Here is a 19,459-nt window from a genome sequence, read left to right as displayed (position 1 = left end):
CAAGGAATGAGACGAAATAATATAATTAGGCATAAAAATGCCAAAAAACGTCATAGTATAGTATGGCATAAAAGGTCAAAAATACATCATAGTATATTAAGGCATAAAAGGTCATAAAAATGTCATAGTATGGCAAGGCGTCAAACAAGATAGTATAGTAAGGTAGAAAAAGGCAAAAAAACATCGAAGTATAGTATGGCAGAAAATGACAAAAAACGCCATAGTATAGTATGGTATAAAACGTCAAAAATAGATCATAGTATAATAAGGCACAAAAGGTCATAAAAACGTCATAGTGTGGCAAAGCATGAGACAAAATAATATAATTAGGCATAAAAATGCCAAAAACGTCATAGTATAGTATGGCATAAAACGTCAAAAATACATCATAGTATATTAAGGCAAAAAAGGTCATAAAAACGTCAAAGTATGACAATGCATGAGACGAAACAATATAATTTGGCATAAAAATGCCATAAAATGTCATAGTATAGTAATGCATAAAATGTCAAAAAAACATAATTGTATATTAAGGCATAAAAGGTCATAAAAACGTCATAGTATGGTCAGGAATCCAACAAGATATTATAGTAAGGCATAAAAATGCCAAAAAACATCATAGTATAGTATGGCATAAAACGTCAAAAATACATCATAGTATATTAAGGCACAAAAGGTCATAAAAACATCATAGTATGGCAATACATGAGACAAAATAATATAATTAGGCATAAAAATGCCAAAAAACGTCATAGTATAGTATGGCATAAAAAGTCATAAAAACTTCATAATATATTAATGCATAAAAATTCACAAAAACGTCACTGTATGGCAATGCATGAGACGAAATAAGATAATTAGGCATAAAAATTCCAAAAAATGTCAAAGTATATTATGGCAGAAAATGCCAAAAACGTCATAGTATAGTATGGCATAAAACGTCAAAAATACATCATAGTATATTAAGGCATCAGAGGTCATAAAAACATCATAGTATGGCAAGGAACAAGACGAAATAATATAATTATGCATAAAAATGCCAAAAAACGTCAAACTATAGTATGGCAGAAAATGCCAAAAACGCCATAGTATAGTATGGCATAAAACGTCAAAAATACATCATAGTATATTAAGGCACAAAAGGTCATAAAAGCATCATAGTATGGCAAGAAATGAGACGAAATAATATAATTATGCATAAAAATGCCAAAAAACGTCAAAGTATAGTATGGCAGAAAATGCCAAAAACGTCATAGTATAGTATGGCATAAAACGTCAAAAATTCTTCATAGTATATTAAGGCACAAAAGGTCATAAAAGCATCATAGTATGGCAAGGAATGAGACGAAATAATATAATTATGCATAAAAATGCCAAAAAACGTCGTAGTATATTAAGGCATAAAAGGTCATAAAAACGTCAAAGTATGGCAATGCATGAGACGAAACAATATAATTTGGCATAAAAATGCCATAAAACGTCATAGTATAGTATTGCATAAAACGTCAAAAATACATCATTATATATTAAGGCATAAAAAGTCTTAAAAACGTCATAGTATGGCAAGGCGTCAAACAAGAAAGTATAATAAGGCATAAAAATGCCAAAAAACGTCATAGTATAGTATGGCATAAAAAGTCATAAAAACTTCATAATATATTAAGGCATAAAAATTCACAAAAACATCACTGTATGGCAATGCATGAGACGGAAGAATATAATTAGGCATAAAAATGCCAAAAAAAGTCATAAAAACGTCATAATATATTAAGGCATAAAAATTCACAAAAACGTCACAGTATGGCAATGCATGAGACAAAATAATATAATTAGGCATAAAAATGCCAAAAAACGTCATAGTATAGTATGGCATAAAATGCCAAAATACAGCATAGTATATTAAGGCATAAAATGTCATAAAAACGTCATAGTATGGCAAGTCATCAAACAAGATAGTATAGTATGGCAGAAAAACGCCAAAAAACTCATAGTATAGTAAGGCACAAAAAGTCATAAAAACGTCATAATATATTAATGCATAAAAATTCACAAAAACGTCACTGTATGGCAATGCATGAGACGAAATAATATAATTATGCATAAAAATTCCAAAAAATGTCAAAGTATAGTATGGCAGAAAATGCCAAAAACGTCATAGTATAGTATGGCATAAAACGTCAAAAATACTTCATAGTATATTAAGGCACAAAAGGTCATAAAAGCGTCATAGTATGGCAAGGAATGAGACGAAATAATATAATTAGGCATAAAAATGCCAAAAAACGTCATAGTATAGTATGGCATAAAATGTCAAAAATACATCATAGTATATTAAGGCATAAAAGGTCATAAAAATGTCATAGTATGGCAAGGCGTCAAACAAGATAGTATAGTAAGGTAGAAAAAGGCAAAAAAACATTGAAGTATAGTATGGCAGAAAATGACAAAAAACGCCATAGTATTGTATGGCATAAAACTTAAAAAAAAACATCATAGTATATTAAGGCATAAAAGGTCATAAAAAAGTCATGGTATGGCAATGCATGAGACAAAATAATGTAATTAGGCATAAAAATGCCAAAAAACATCATAGTATAGTATGGCATAAAACGTTAAAAATACATTGTAGTATATTAAGGCATAAAAGCTCATAAAAAACTTCATAGTATGGCAAGGAATGAGATGAAATAATATAATTATGCATAAAAATGCCAAAATATATCATAGTATATTAAGGCATAAAAGGTCATAAAAACGTCAAAGTATGGCAATGCATGAGACGAAACAATATAATTTGGCATAAAAATGCCAAAAAACGTCATAGTATAGTATGGCATAAAATGTCAAAAAAAATCATTGCATATTAAGGCATAAAAGGTCATAAAAACGTCATAGTATGGTCAGGAATCCAACAAAATAGTATAGTATGGCAGAAAAATGCCAAAAAACCTCATAGTACAGTACGGCATAAAACGTCAAAAAAACATCATTGTATATTAAGGCATAAAAGGTCTTAAAAACGTCATAGTATGGCAAGGCGTCAAACAAGATAGTATAATAAGGCAGAAAAAGTCAAAAAAACATCTAAGCACGGTATGGCAGAAAATGCCAAAAAACGCCATAGTATTGTATGGCATAAAACGTCAAAAATACATCTTGGTATATTAAGGCACAAAAGGTCATAAAAACGTCATGGTATGGCATGGAATGAGATGAAATAATACAATTAGGCATAAAAATGCCAAAAAACATCTAAGTATAGTACAGCATAAAACGTCCAAAAAAACTTCATAGTATATTAAGGCAACAAAAGTCATAAAAACGTCATAGTATCTTTGGCATAAAAATGTCATAGTATAGTAAGGCATAAAAATTCATAGTATTGTAAGTCATAAAGTCATGGTATAGAAAGACATTAAACAGTCATAGTATAGTAAGGTATCAAAACGAAATAGTATAGTAAGGCATAAAAAGTCATAAAAATGACATAGTATACTAAAGGTATAAAATGACATAGTATAGTAAGGCATTAAACAGTCATAGTATAGTAAGGTATAAAAAGTCATAGTATAGTTAGTCATAAAATCATAGTATAGTAAGGCATTAAACAGTCATAGTATAGTAAGGTATAAAAAGTCATAGTATAGTTAGTCATAAAATCATAGTATAGTAAGGCATTGAACAGTCATAGTATAGTAAGTCATAAAAAAGTCATAGTATAGTTATTCATAAACTCATACTTTGATACATCCACCATTTTATGTTTACTCTTGCTTGCAACCTGACTGCCAGCCAACAGAAGACAGAAGCCAGGATTAGCTTGTTATTTAATGCTTTTTTTTCTGGTGATGTTGGGTACCACATTGATATTCTCACATGACGTGAGCCTTTAGATAGGTAGGTACGGGTACAACAATTAGAAAATGCAAACACCAACATACAATAAGCAAAAAATAACAATCCAATAAATCTCGAACAGCAACAGCAGCTCTTGGCATGTGAGTGCACCGTCCTCGTATGCAGCTGTGTGCCATAGGTATGGGTGTGTGTGCACCAGGCGCATTGGATGGTGCTGCGTCGATTAAAATGTTATTATGTAATAATGTCATCAATTCTGTACGCAATCCGTAATATAACTACATGGAAAAAAATTAATTGGCAATTGGATAGTTACCAATAATTCTCTATTCTCTGTGATTTCTTTTTATTTCACTAGGCCTACATTTATCTGACAATTTTAGCCTTCAAATACATAATTGAATAAACATAATAAATAAATAAACAAATAAACTAAAGAACTGTTTCCAAGTCAAGTACAGTAGCAATTGTGTATCACAAAAAACACAAATATCTTTATCACAAAAAAACAAAAAACAAGGTGAATTGTGGGTGTGAACTGGAGGCTCTTACTTACACTGAATTGAACAGATAGGCTCTTCCTTGACTGCCTTGAAATGACTGAAAGAAGAGAGAGAAAAAATCATGTAAGTTGACAATGAAGAGCTGCAACCACACTGCTGAGGACAAGGATGTCAGCGACCGACACCATGGGGTGTTTTTCTCCCTGTAACTGCTGTGCATACTTATTCTTCGTCTTTGTCAAGGTTCCCGTACACAATTTTGGCTGGAGGTAAGAAACAAAATGAGGCTGAGAGAAAGAGCTGAGGTCTGAGCACATAAACATTAAGAGAGCGAGTCTATCATCACCATGTCAACTTTAATGACCAGAGAAATTGTTTTGAGAGTTGTTTCTTGGGAACAACTTTCATTTCCTTGTTACAAATCATTTCATCAGACCAGAAAAAAACACATAAACTCAAACTTCAAATCACTTCTTTTTGCAAAATTCCTATTTAATCATGTAAAAACAAAAAAAGCTGTTTGCACATTTAGAAACTGTCAAAATGCAGGTGGAAAATTTATAGATTACGAGGAGATGGATGAAAGTGTGTTTTAGATGACATAAAATCTGGATAAAACTGTAATAGGAGCCACATTTTTTCCCTGCTTCAGACTCGAGATGTCATGCTTCAAAGTTAACGTGCAGCGTTTGAGATATTCGGTGTATTTGCAGAACAACAAAGCAGCTTTTACAGTAGCGTCTACGAGCTGACAGAAGAAGAGACTTTAATGCCTCCACCACAACAACAATCTGAGCTTTCTGAATGAAATATCAATAAAGACACAGTTTAGTGGGATATTACATAAACCACACACACAGCTGATTACAACACAGAGCCCTGATATACTGATTCAAAACATCCCTTGCAGTCCCAAATGAGTACAAGCTGAAAACCTGATCACTGTAATGCACAGAGGAAGATTTAAGTTACAGATACCCTGTGGAGATTTTCTTATAAACAAATACTGGTATGTTTACATTCTTACCAAAATACAGTGTGTGTGTGTGTGTGTGTGTGTGTGTGTGTGTGTGTGTGTGTGTGTATGCGCTTGAGGCATTACAAACATGTTTAATGCATTTCCTTCCTCATTAATCTGGGATTGAGATACACACAAGTTTCTCTGCAGGTCTATACAGAGCAGGGTGTTATGGGTAACCACTGGTTGCAAAAAAGTCAGCATGTACGACCTCGCACAGTCTCAGCAACTCGTCCTGGGTGTTCTACTTTCTGATGGGATGCGGCTTCGAAACAATAAGAGAGACACCATGTTCATGTTCCCACACCTGTAAATGTGGAGTGTGAAGACGCTTGTTCCACCTTTAAAACATTTGCAAAAGCTAATTCTCTTAATAGATATTTTGAAACGTGCATTGTTTATGTCCTGTCAGATCAGCATCAAGCTGTTGGGAGGAATGTGTGTTGCGTCATCTCATCTTATTCACAGAGTGTGTTACAGGCACTGTATGATTTATGAATGAATAGAAACTAAACCAAACCAATGTCAACTGAGTGACAACATAGAATTAGGGGAAAAAAGAAATTAAATAATCCACATATCTTATTTCTCTGACGCTGGATCCCACGCATTGTTTGTGAAAGACCGCTTATATACTTGCTTTTAACCCTAAGCCTGCATCCAAAACCAAAGTGTTGGCTGTCCCCATTTTCAAAAATGAACCCTGCGTGTCGCCATAATGCAATTAAACACATTATCAAGAAACAGGATAGGGAGCCAAAGTGGAACAGAAACTTCCAGCTTGAGCTACAGACATAAGAAAACCACATTAGTTCGTATCTACGCTAATAATTACAAACCCAGCCTTAAAACAGAAGCTCTCTCAACAGTGTGTCAAGTTTTTTTTTCCAGTGATCACAAAGTAAATGAAGTTTAACTTTGTTAAAATTAAGGTTTCAGTTTCTAACAGCAGCTGCTACGGTGGGTTGTAGTGATTGTCTTAGAACATGCAAACCAGACACGTTTCATTGTTTGACAAAGACAAATGAAAGAAGTGCTCAGTGGAGCAGAGGCTAGTCCAGACGTGAGGTCAGGACTTCAGCTCTCAGTAGCAGGATGTGAAGAGAGAGCAGCACACCAACAAAACCCAAGAGAGACGCACAATAAGAGAGTTTAGGAGAGAAACTTGTCTGCAGCTGAACATGTTGCTCCACAGTGACAAATATCCTTGTGGAACAGATGGTGTGAGATCGACAACATCTTACAGAAAAACTGAAAGATTGGTTGCAAAATTCAGTTGACTTCTGCAAAATGTTTGCTCCTCTAAACAGAACATTAAGTTGGAAAATCACATGCACAATTTGAAAATAAGGCAGAAGAAATTGCACTGTGGACTGAGCCTCTTTATTCTTTCATGCTTTTCCAAACTCAACCTGAAGAATTAATCAATTTAGTCAAGTCAATTATTATGAACCTCTGCTGACCAAAGAGCTTTGCAGAGACACTTAAATAGTTGTGCTGAATATAGGCGATTAAATAAAATCTGGCTTTATAAATGTCCTGCTGTACACATGACGTTCCTGTACATTAAGGTAAACAGAGAGCAGTAAAGCCGTCACAGTGGGTAACGACAGAGGCTGCCAGGCTCCTCTCCTCCGGCCCCGTCATCCTCGGCCGACAGACAGGCCTCAATCGGCTTTGCCTTTTCCATTGCAAATGAGTGCGGCAGATAAAGTTTGTGGCTGCGGTTGAGGGCACTGAGCTAATACTACCTAATAGGAGCACCAGCTGCCTCCTCCGCTGACCACAGCCAACCACCACCACCACCGCCGCCGCCACCACTGAGGCTCAGGGGATGATTTCTAACTGCCTGTGTGTTGTTAACATTTGTCAGAAGTGGGAAAGTTTTATTTCAGATCAGAGGAGTTTGGCTTGAAACTGATTCAAGAGCAACAAATAAAAAAAGAAAAAAGAAAGAGGGTTATTATTCTCTTCGCTTGTCGCTGTAGGTGCTGATGTCTCACTGTTACATCCTCAAGTTCATTGTTTGTGTTTGAAGTGAAGTCTGCACACACATACAGTCCAGAGCCATGAGACATGTGACCTTTAGCAGCGAGAGGGAACTAGGTCGGTCCCTGTGGAGTCGACAACAAGTCCTCTCCACAGTGTTTAGGCCAGCGAGGGGGTGGGGGGGGGGGGGCTTACTCCATGTGACAAGAGCTGGGTGTCATATCTGTGCTTCACTGTGGCTCAGCCATCATCTTAACCACTGGCAAAAAGGGACGGCTCCGTCTCTCCCTGCCCTTATCTGTTTTCCACAGTCTATTTTTACTTGGGCAGCGTTTTTCTCTCTTGCCCGAGCTGCTGTGAGCTTCACTGTAGATAACTTGGCTCCGGAGCAGGAGGATGCTTGTCACACAGCCCGTTCAGAATGTAAGAAGCAAAGTCCTACAAGATCAGTTAAAGGAATAAGTTCGGATCATGTTTTTTTGAATGCAGGGGCGGCCTGACAGCTTTAAGGGCTGCAATAAAACCTCCAGACTCCCAACAATCCTATTAGACATCCCAACAGGATCCATCAGGGATTGTTTCTAAAATGTGTGCAGGGAGAATCAGATGCAGGCTGCAAGAACTCCCTCAGCTTTTTCTCTTTTTTTGCTGCTGCTTAATAAAACATGAGCAAACGAGAGTGTGGTTACTGAGCTCGTTTTCTTAAGCTGCTGCAATTGCACTTGTTTTAAAACGCTTGTTCCTAAGAAATGAATTCTACAAAGCAAATCTCAAAATCCCTGAATCCTCTTGACCACACGGGACTGAAGGGAACAATACCTCGCACAGAGAAATCCGCTCCTTCAGCCAAACTCACACAAACACAAATCCACCCCGAGAGGCAAAACGCTTCAACTGCAGGGAACAGCGAATTCTCACAGGCAAACGAACTGCATCTGATTTCACCAAAATTTGCTCCTTTAAAAACGTATGTAACACAATGAATCAAACCAAGGTCTGAAATAAAGATTAACTGGAAGCTATTAACAAACCTGCTGAGGCTGACTTTTACCATCTGTCTCAACAGATGTCGACTGTTGTAGGTGAGGGTTCAACTCCAACTTACAGGCATCCTGTTAAACCCAAAAGCTCTATTTAAATTCAATTCAAGGCTGATATTTTAAATCCGTTATTAACAATCCTTATGTTCTGTAGTACATAAGGTATTATTACATGTAGGCTAAGATTTAATCTATTTTTAAAGCCCAATCCTCCTTGAAAACATGAATAATTCACAGACATAATGTACTAGAGTATAATAAAGGTACAATTGAATGTGGAAGTGGTCGCAGACTTTTGGACCCCACTGTGAGCTGATATGATGAAAAACGTGTATATCAGCTGATCATAACTGAGAATGTCGGCCTGTTTACTGATGTTAACAAAGTTTTAATAGCATCAGACAACAATATTAACGTTGATTTAGTTGTTTTTTGTGTCTCAATATCAATATTCTCAATGTCCATATCAAAGTCATGTCAATCAATTTAAAAGTAACAGCAGGTTATAATAGTTTCTTTTGAATTACCCTGGTTACTTTTGTATGACAGATTCTGCCTCAAAAGCTGCATTTTCTGCCTTAAAGAAAAAAAATCATGAGATGTCTGCACCAAATTTCATGACAATCTATCCAATAGTTTGGACCAACTCTGGAGCAAAGTGCTGGACTGACTGACTAACACCACCGTCCCGACTGCCGGTGTGGCTACTAAACAGTCCAATAAAACCCTGCTGACCTAGAATACACTTGGTTTAATAATGATATTAAAAAAGAGTGAGAACAGCAATATTAAATTGACTGTTCTGTCACGGACACCTCAGTCACATGTAAGCCATCAGCATCTTGGCAAACTTCCAGTTAGAGGAGTTAAAAAAAAAAAAAAAAAGGGAGCAGAAGGAAGTATGTCCATTAATGGCAAGAAATGAAAAGTGTGATCGATTCCATCAGAGGGGCTCCCATCAGCCGGATGGGTGGGACGAAGCCAAGGTGCTGAATAAAAACACTCAGCCTGCTCCTCAGTATTCAGGCCGCGTCTTCCCGCTCCAGGACCACGTTCACACTGCAGGCCTTCACGCTCGGCTCTCAACTGCTGCTCACACTCTCTATCTGATTTCAGGATGATGCTCGAATCTGCTGTGAGATGTTACCCATATCTGATAAAGACAGGAACTGACAGCGATGGTGAAAAGATGCAGCGTGCTCAGGATGACAATAACAACAGATGTCAGCTCTGATTTTGTGCCCGCATTTCTTGTTTTGGGTGAAGGTATCCGCTTAAATAAAGTCAGTGATTATGTTTTCCTGTCACAGTTTTGTCTTGTTGCTCTTCGTGCAAACAGATCCTCAACCAGTTGACTGTCTGCTAACAGCAGCTGTACAGTCACAAAGCAGGCCTGTCAAACTTTGGATTTCTCCACATGTTGAAGTGGTGTACTTGGGGCTGTAGTAAGAATGACAGTCTGTTTACAAAGAGCGTGAAGAGTGGTGATTTTAGTTTTTCCAAAACCAGAAACACAAGTAAAAGTGTAAGGAACAGATTAACTGACCAGTAGCTAGTTGGCATGCCCTGCTAACTAGCTACTGGTCAGTTAACATGTAAAGTATTATATCTCATTTTCACTTTTGAAAAACAAAATTGTTTCTCTTTTGTTTATTGTAAAGGCAAAAAATGCAGCTTTTGAGCCACAATCTGTTATACAAAAGTAATCAGGGTCACCTAGCACCTAGTAAGCTAGTTAGCTGGGCAGGAACTAGCTTACAGTAGTAAGCTAGTTAGCACTTACTGTGGTATTTCTAGGGCCAAGGAACATATTACTAGCAAACCACATTATTTTAAGGGATTAAATGTTTTGTTACAGAAATTTGTCAGAGAAATTATTCACAGTTTGGAAGCCAAGATACCAGTATGTCAAAGTTAAAGCTAATATTAGCAACTCCAGCCAAGGCCACTACCCAAGGTAATGTTGCATTTGCCAAATTATTATTATTATTCATATATAATTATCATTTTAACCAGTTCGTAATGTTGTTGTAATTTTGGCTAATAGCAGTGATTGTCTTTGGCAAGAAACAAGAAGCCTGGTTTTGTATATTGTGACATCAGAGGTAAATCCACCACGTTTATTGTCATAGCAAACTGTTTATGTGTTTCCCTTAGTGGCTTTTATGACACCTTTTTTTGCAAAAGTATCTGTAACACTTTTTTATGGGTCCATGATTTCCAATTTATTTTAAAATAATCTAATAAATTTCCTGAAAAGAGCCGTATAATTTGGTCCTAGTTACTGGTAAAACAGACTTCCTGTTATTTCTAAATGCTAAGCTAGCACAACCCTTATGAGACTTTAAGTGGGCTACACATGTAAAATGGGAAATAAGTGAAGTCAGCATAAATGAAGAATACATTTATTAAATTTAATAATAAATAATAAATGAGTCATAAATATTCACAGGGTTTTAAATGGAGCTACAGTATTTCATTCATTCATTCAAATTTATCTGTAAGTCAATAATAAACTCAACTCAACTACTTGAACTAACTAAAATAGTTATTAAAGACGTCATCATGGGAATTTTTTAATTTTACAGACAAAGCACCTATTGATGAATATAGAAAATACTGGCAGATTATTAGATAATGTTAATGAAAGTTGCAGCCATAAGTATGTGCAACACTGCTGGCAGACTGCACAGCTTAAATAACATCCATTATAAGAAGCTTTATCAGGGAGTTTTACTGCAACAAGAAAACTTTACCATCTCTTTTCCTTTGCAGCAATAAACTGGCTTTTTTTTTTTCAGCAGCTCATATTTAGTTTAGTGATTGAGGGCAGGATTGGAGGAGGAGAAGGAGGAGGAAGTGGGAGGGGGAGGGGCACCATGCCTGCCATACTTCCTTCTGGCCCATGTGTTCAGGTTAATCCTTTCTTTCGGGCTGCTCCATCTGCATCCTTGCTCGCCGGCTGGCATGCCTCGAAGACACGGCACATAAGCTCGGGGAGGGGAAGCAGTTTTTTATACCTGGCTCAGGAGATTTCCAGAACTCAAACTGCAACTGTGGGGAGAAATTTTGCCAGAACCTGCAGCTCCTCCAACACCTCCCTTTGTTGTTAGCATGACTTGGTAACTAGTTTCTCCTTTTCCTGTTCTGTGCACAGTGAAAAAAAAACATGGACGGCACTTGATAAATTTAATTTGGGATGAAAATCAAACGTGGACGGGGCGAGCGGCCCTTGGCAACGTGTAGTGGAAAACACCAGACCACGGTGTCATCTTCTCCTAAGTAACATAATCGGCTTAGAAGGGTTGATGCTGAGGACTGGTGATGCTGCCATGGACTACTGAACACACAAATGCCAACGACGTGTGGCAGAGAATAGACGGCTTATTAATAGGTCCATTTTCAGACGTTGATCCATGTCAGCATTTAGATAACATGGACAAAATCAGATGCTAAAATGCTGAAACAAAATAGTAATCAACCATTTAAACATTTTAATTTAACATTCAACTTATTTATCAAGCAAACATGCCAAATATTCTCTAGTTACAGCTTCTTAAATGTGAACATTTTGTGCTTTTTTTTGGAGCCTGATCTGGAAGCTTGTAAAAGGCATCTCTTACTATTTTCTGACATTTTGTAAAAGAAAACAAATTGATGTTCAGTGCAGTGGATTAAATTCTTTACACGAGGAGAAAAGTTGAATAATAATTGAGTCATCCTTGAAGAACAATTTGTTTTGTAGTCATTCATTTTCATTTTTTTTTTTTTACAGAGAATTCTGTTAAACTATAAACACAGTGTCATCATATAGTATCATTACTACGGCTTCCTGCCATCACATCTTTAAAAGGATGTTTTGAAAAGTTTGAAATGTTTTTTTTTTTTTTAAAGTCACATTTGTTACAGTTTTAAAGATCTGATCTGATCTTGCAAACTTTTTAGACTGGATATTCAAATTAGTCCGTCTACTGTACAGACTAATTACTGCCTCTATTACTTTCATTTTCTGCTTGCTTCAGTTTTTAATGCTCTTGTGTCTGTGGAGCTTCCTGTGTATTTGAGTGATGGGAACTACAATTGTGAACTGCATTTGTCATGCATGAAAAAGCACAGGTATGCTCTGTCAAGCACTTCTATGTTGAGGGTCTAGTTTCTGAAAGTTTATGATTAAATACCTGCATTGGGCCAAAGCGTGTCCTTTTGTAATATCTAATATTTTTAGCCTTCTTGCACCTTTGCACATTTTATTATTACCAAAATTCACATTGATGTGCGGGTTAAAACGTGACAAAGTGCACATGCAGATCATGCTATCTTCCTGTTCTGTTCCTGTCGAGATTTAAAAGAAATGACTCACAATAAACACATTCAGCATTACCGAGTTAAAATCACAATAATCTCAGATCCTCCATGAGGTTGTCAGTACTCGTCAGACAGATGCAGAATGATGTTACTGTTCCCTCATGAAAGCAGAATGAACATGTTTAATGTGTAAAACCTACGGGAGAAAGACAGACTGTCGGTGGAAGCTCCCTTAATGAAATCCAATTACAATTAAAGTGGATTGTTTAGACTGATGAGGTCATTTGTCAAGAGTCGTCTTATGGTATTGGCCCAGTAAACAAGTCAACACAACCCAGTCGACGGTTCAGTCATTAAAGCAGCAGGCTCCGAGTTTTTACTGCAGAGAAACCTTTACTTCACTCAGAGCTGAAGGCAGGAAGTCTCTCTTGGTTTTCCTGCTTCCCTGTGGTAGAGGTCAAAGGTCAATAATTCAGGATGCATTTTGCATGTTGCATCTGTGTGTGATTTGTGTAATTCAATAACTTAATTCCATGTTACCAATGTTCTTGTAAACAATCCCATGATTCCAGTGAAACTGATTCCTCCTGGAGAAAAGTTCATTCTTAGGTGCACGTGTGTGTGTGTGTGTGTGTGTGTGTGTGTGTGTGTGTGTGTGTGTAGCTAAAAAGTCATCACAAATCCTTCAGCAATTCACTGCCTCTCCTAAACAATCAAACATTCCTGTGGTCCTTTCCAAAAATTCCAATCGGTCTCATAAGGAATTGACATTAACTTCATGATACATCTAAAAAAGTGGATCAGATCAGCTTTTGTTTTGTTCAGTCTGCTTTCCACTGATTTCTGAGAAAAACCTGTATGAAAAGTCCTAACAGATGTCTTTGTGTTTGGTGAACTCTGGTTTTAAAAATCTGCATTTTAAAGCCAAACATCTGCACAACTGAGGTAGAATGAGACACAAGAGGGAAATCTTAGATTACACAAAAAAACACAATAAACCGGAGCATAGTTACAGTGACAACCATGATGAAGTTCATCACCTGTTCAGCTGAATCAGACAGTGAACCAGTGAATTCCTCATTAGATATATGGCTGTGAAAATGTTTTCAGGCACTTTATATGTGTAGATTCTTATCCATCACACAATACTATCAGGGAGGCGTTTGATTCTGTCCCAAATTAATTCTGCAGCAGGACAACAAGCCCAAACACACAGACTATCTTCAGCGACGAGAAGAACAAGGAGTCCTGCAACAGATGGTCTGGCTCCCACAGAGCCCTCATCGGCATCACGGAGTCAGTCTGGGATCACATGAAGAGACAGGTACCTTGAAAAACTACTGGTGTACCAGGGAGAACTGGTGCTGCTAGGCAAAGCAGGGTCACAGCAAATATTGATCTGATTTAGCTTTTTTTCTGTTTCCTGCACTTTGTATGAAACTAACTGCTAAAATAAAAACTATTCCTGCATTGATTTTGAAAGGATCCTCACTTTTTTTTAAAAAACCTTTTGCACAGTGTTGTAACACCTCTGCTCTTTGTCCTTGAAGGTTTAGATTTCATATAAATCATTTTTAACACTATTTTTCTGATGTTTGTCTTTTTCAGGCAAAGTATCTGAGAGGACTGACAGTTTTTATTTAAATTTCACTGTGGATGTAAACTACAATTAAAGAGGAATATAATGATGTTTACAATCAAAACTTCAGAAAAGGCAAGCTGATGTATAACTTTTAATGCCAACACTGTTAAAGGGCCTGTATTCAGAAACTGAGCCTTAAAACGAGCCATCAGGACTTCCTGTAACTTTGTGATGTAACAACAAAGCAGTCACTGCTCTCAGTCATGCCCCAAGCCCCGCCCACCTGGACCCACCATCCAACCTTGCAGGATTTGGTTTCTCTGAGTGTTTTACCTGAAATCTGCTCTATTTTTATTCGATCAATCAGAAAACAGTCAGCCAATCAGAAGAGAGGCTCAGAATCTCCTCTCCTCTGATTGGCTCACTGACCTGTTGTTACTAGAGCTCCAGAGAGAAGAGAGAAGAGAGGAGATGTAAAACTACACTGAGATGGTTTTTGGTTCTTAAAATCACAAATATATCTTCTTATGGATCAACACTTCAAATAAAAGACAGGAGAAGATGAAAATATGGAACTTTAAAGTCACTTGTTGCTCTCACTTTTTTTCAATTAAATGTTTCACACTAAAGTCTAAGCTTCAATAAGAAACATGGTGCCACTGGACCAAAGAAAGCCTCCATGTAATGTGGCTGAATGTCACATGACCACATATCAGAAAGTTGCTTGAATCTGCCTGCTGTGGGGTTTCAGTGTTTCTCCTATCTAGACAAGCACCAGGGGAAAAGACCAACTTCATAGCAACTTCTTAATATACACCACAATACAAGAGGAGTTTAATTTATGCTAATGTAAATGGAAACCACAAACCAAACTAGGCCACTTTCCTAATGTAGCTGACTATTTCAGCTCTCGGGGAACTCCCTGAGACGCAGCAACTGTGCGGCAATAAATCTAATTCATTTGCATTTCCCAGTTTAAAGCTCTCTGGTGCTACTGGTTCTCCTGCATTCCTACTCCAGCGTCACCTCTGCAAACAGTGTGGCATGACACGTATAAAACAAAACACACAAAGATTGACGCCCTTTTAACACTTTCAGCCTCTCCCAGGCTGAACCTCGGGAGCACTGTCGCCTGAGCTCGTAAATATGCTGCTCTCGTCTCATTAACTGTCATTTAGGAGGCAACAGTCAGTCGTAATGAGTCAAAGTCACGCTCAGGAGAAGAATTTCTGCTGAGAGATGATGTAAAGCAGAAAGGGACAGCTGGTTTTGGAGCTCATCCATGTGTTTGTGAAGGTCACGATTTCAACTTATTTTCAGATGTTTATCATACCAGAGAACCAAGTCTTCCTGTGTTTGTTTAAGTCATTAAAGTAGCACGCACTTCTACGCAAAACCCCATCTGACTTTTCTGCATTTCAACCAGACATCTGCAGCATCAAACGGCTCAACAGAGACACACAGGTCAGTCAACAGTACAGTATGTATTCCCAAATCTATCCCGGTGCTGTCTATTTTCTCCGACCTCGAGCCCCGAGCCCCCAGCTGCCTCCAAAACCTTCCAGAAAAACCTCATTTACAAGCTGACACTATCAACAACTGATCTCTGTTTGGCTTTTTGGCACAAGCTAAAGTGTGGATGTTCAGCTGACTTCACGGTGTTGCATCACGGCCAACGATCTGTAAAAGCATTTCCTCTGTTTTCCCCCACTACACGCTCGTCTGTTCAGTCCAGGCCATGTGGGCTCACAGTAACGTGAAAATGTTGCTCTAACCTGCAATCATAGCAGAGCTCTGGTCTCTGCGGAGAGAAATAGCATCCAGCTCAAGTTGCCTTTATCACCTGGCATCTCCTCCAGTCATTTAATAGTCTGGAAGAGTCCGATGACGGTTGGTGCTGTGACGTACAATAAGCTGCAGTCACTGATCAGTAAGTTAAAAAGACGCCCTGTGAAGATTTTGACCACCGTGAAGCAATGTTTTTATGTGTAACTCTTTGTTTTGTTTGCGCACGAGGACATAGGTGCACATGTGCGAGCATGTTTGTGCCGCATTACACAATCCTGCCAATGGTTTCACACTTTCCCACTGATTTACAGGTGGCGGCAACATGTCAAGAAACACAGAGACGTGCCAAAAAAAAATTCAAGGAAGAAGAAGAAGAGGACTGCTGGCAAGTAAACATGGATGTGAATAATTCAGGAATCACAATGTAAGAGAAAAATATGCTACCGCTACCAAGCTGTGGGACACTGTTAACACTGAGGCAACCTTACACCTTAGAAAACTTTTTTTAAACTTCAGTTTAACTTGTTTTTTGTCACTGTAGAGCTGTAACAGTTAGGCAACTAAGCAAACTTTCAAACAAAAATGCCCCAAATTTTTCTGGTTCCATTTTCTCAAATGTGATCATTTGCTGCTTTTATCCGCACATCTGACTGTGTGAAAGGTGCGTTCAATTCAGAAAGTGTGTGTGGGATTTTGTCTTGCTCTCTTACTGCTGGTATATTTATTTTAGTATGACATCTAATGCTTTTCTCTGTCTTAGCAAACTGAATTTTAACATTTGTTTTTGAGTTTAAACTGTTGGATCAGACAAAACTCAAGCAGTTTGTGGAAATTTAAGAAAAACTGTGATGGCCATGTTTCAATATTCTCTGATATTTTAATGACCAAATGATTAACCATGAAAGTAATCGTCAGATTAATCAGTAATCATAACGGTCAGTAGTTACCTACCTACTCTATTAAACATTGTATTTTATTGCTTTAACTATTTCTTTAAGGTTCTTCTTCTTCATCAAAATGAAGACAACTCTCTTTCAACCACGCTTCTCGCTGCATCTTGTCCTGTGTGTGTTTTTAAAGTTAGAAATTCTCCTTTTTGTAAAACACTTCTTTGTATGAGTTGTGTTTGATAAATTTCATTTTATTATCTTCATCATTGCAAACAAGAGGATGTGGCTCAGACAGCACAGTCAAAGAAAAAGAATGATGAACACTGTTTTTCCACTTATGGGTTCCCACATCAGGTGTTGTATTTGTTAACACGTCTATCTATCATTTGCTTATTAAATGTTCATATAAGGCTTATAAATGCTCCATCAACAGACAATCAAGTTTTGCCTCCTCATTTGTTAAACTGTTATTTTCTGTATCCAGTTTAAATTTGCTGCAGCAGATATTTAATTTCCCCACACAGAAGCAAGTCAAACCTCGCTGCATCCGAAACTCTGCTCCATCATAAAACAATTCATTCTGCCTTGTCACAGTTTTCGCTGTGTGACAATAAATCCACATATCTGACATGGCTCTCGACAGGTTAAGCGAGGTGCAGATAAATGATAGTTCCTTTCTTTGTTTAAAGGTGTGCCAACGTGATTTACGACAGTCTTAAACAATTAAAACTCTGTGAAATCCTTGTTGTGCAGACTCCACAACTCCAAAATTACCATCTTGAGGCGTCTGATCCTGCTGAAAGGGACAACACAGTCTGGTGGTAGAGCTGTTTACCGAGCTCGTCTTCCTGCTTGCATTAACAAACCGTGAGCTTCCAAGTCTCCGAGCTGCAGGAGGCAAATGGATTTCGACATGGAGATGGCGAGTGCGCAGATTGATCATCTTTGCCATTTGAATAATCAGCTTAGTGCATGGTGAGAGTGCAACGCACGGGGAGCACACTGTCACTGTCTTATAATAACACATAAAGGTCACCGCTCCAGTTGCTGCAACCCTGGTTCATCTGATAGTTTACAAACTTTATTCACTCTTTGCTCATCAGCTGTTTGTGGCTTCAAATGTCAGCATGGACTAACTGTTTGTACAATGTGAACTTCAATACCCAGAAATCCTGTAACAAACTGACACGGTTATGCTTCACAGCAAAAGAAACCAGAGGGTGTAACAATGCTGAGTCCTGCTCGCTCTCAGCTGTTTGTATTTCACTCAGGTTCAGATTCGTCGCTCTGTAGGTGGATAAACGGACAGACCTGGCAGAACAATTTCATTTTGGGCAAATGGGCTAAATCTTCAGCGTCCTACTGTGTGATCTGACTGTAAAATGGGTTTTTCTGTTGTTTTTGTCTCTGCGAGGATTGATAATTATTGAGGACAGGATGTGGGAGCCTGGGAGGACTTATGTGCCGGCAGTCATAAACCTATCAATAGTCATTTTATGATGGCGGAATTGGACTGGAAGTTAGAAATGAGGTTTTTCAGGACCAAACTAGTCGTGTCTACATTTGACACATACTGGAGGAAGTGTGTAGTGATAGAAGGTCGTTTGCATCTTTTGTGGGACTGTTCAGCTTTACAGGGGTTTTTGGAAAAAAAAAAAAAAATCTAAGGGGAGATTCAAAAGAAATAATGAAAACTGAAATCCTACTGCAGATCTAACTTTATTATCCCCAAAGGGATACGGATTTGCAACAAAGACATGCACATTTTGTGAGAAACATGCACTTTAAAAACACGATTTTCTGTCAAAGTTTAATATTTTACAGGCAAAAACAATTTATTATCCAGCAATTTTTTGAAAAAAAGTATTGCACACACTTAAAAGCTAAATTTCTCCATGACTGACCACACCGCAAGCTAGCAGTCAAGAAGATTACAACATTAGCTAGCTCCTGACATCATTCACTAAAAAGGACACATAGTGAAAAATACTTCTACACACAATCAAGTATTGCAATAGTGCAAATGACACCACAGAGCTTTTCAACCAGAGGAATATTATGTGAAAGTGCAGCAGCAAAAACAACAGCGCCCTCCATTTATGACTTAAAATGAGACCATCATGCAAATTTGCATGTAAAAGTTGTAGTTGACGCTTCAGCACAAATCTGCTGTTAGCAAGGTCTCAATTCATATCAATTGAACATGAGAATTTCAGTATCCTAAATGCGACTAAATGAGACTCTTATTGATCTCGAGAAAAAAAATCCTCCAAACTGGCTCAAACAGACCCAATAACTTGATGTACACCTGTCTTACGTTTCTGTTACTTTTCTGCACAGGTTCTGAGCTAATTTCTAAAACATTTGGAAAATAAAATGAGAATAAAAGCCTGTTTCCATCAACTACCTTTGTTTTTATAATTTCTGGGGCTTTCAGGAGGATTGGTGGCCTGTAAAGGTGAGTGGCGGCAGGATGTAAATATTAG

The 19,459-nt window shown here is 37.7% G+C and overlaps 1 protein-coding gene across 2 annotated transcripts in view; it reads right to left on the bottom strand.

Moving 5' to 3' along the window:
- The window catches only part of LOC111660914 (protein yippee-like 1), a 48,207-nt gene that overhangs the window by 16,347 nt on the left and 12,401 nt on the right, over positions 1-19,459 (bottom strand). For both annotated transcript variants that reach the window (XM_023414350.2, XM_023414349.2), the window contains exon 3: positions 4,415-4,458. In XM_023414350.2, the coding sequence (XP_023270118.1) occupies positions 4,415-4,458 (44 nt within the window). The remainder of the gene's footprint in view (positions 1-4,414; positions 4,459-19,459) is intronic.

The sequence above is a fragment of the Seriola lalandi genome, unplaced genomic scaffold (assembly GCF_002814215.2).
Source record: "Seriola lalandi dorsalis isolate HSWRI2012SDOR001 ecotype SW California unplaced genomic scaffold, Sedor1 jcf7180002054524, whole genome shotgun sequence".
Taxonomy (NCBI): domain Eukaryota; kingdom Metazoa; phylum Chordata; class Actinopteri; order Carangiformes; family Carangidae; genus Seriola; species Seriola lalandi.
The sequence above is the reverse complement of the archived record's forward strand: the minus strand, read 5'-3'. Positions and strand labels throughout refer to the sequence as shown.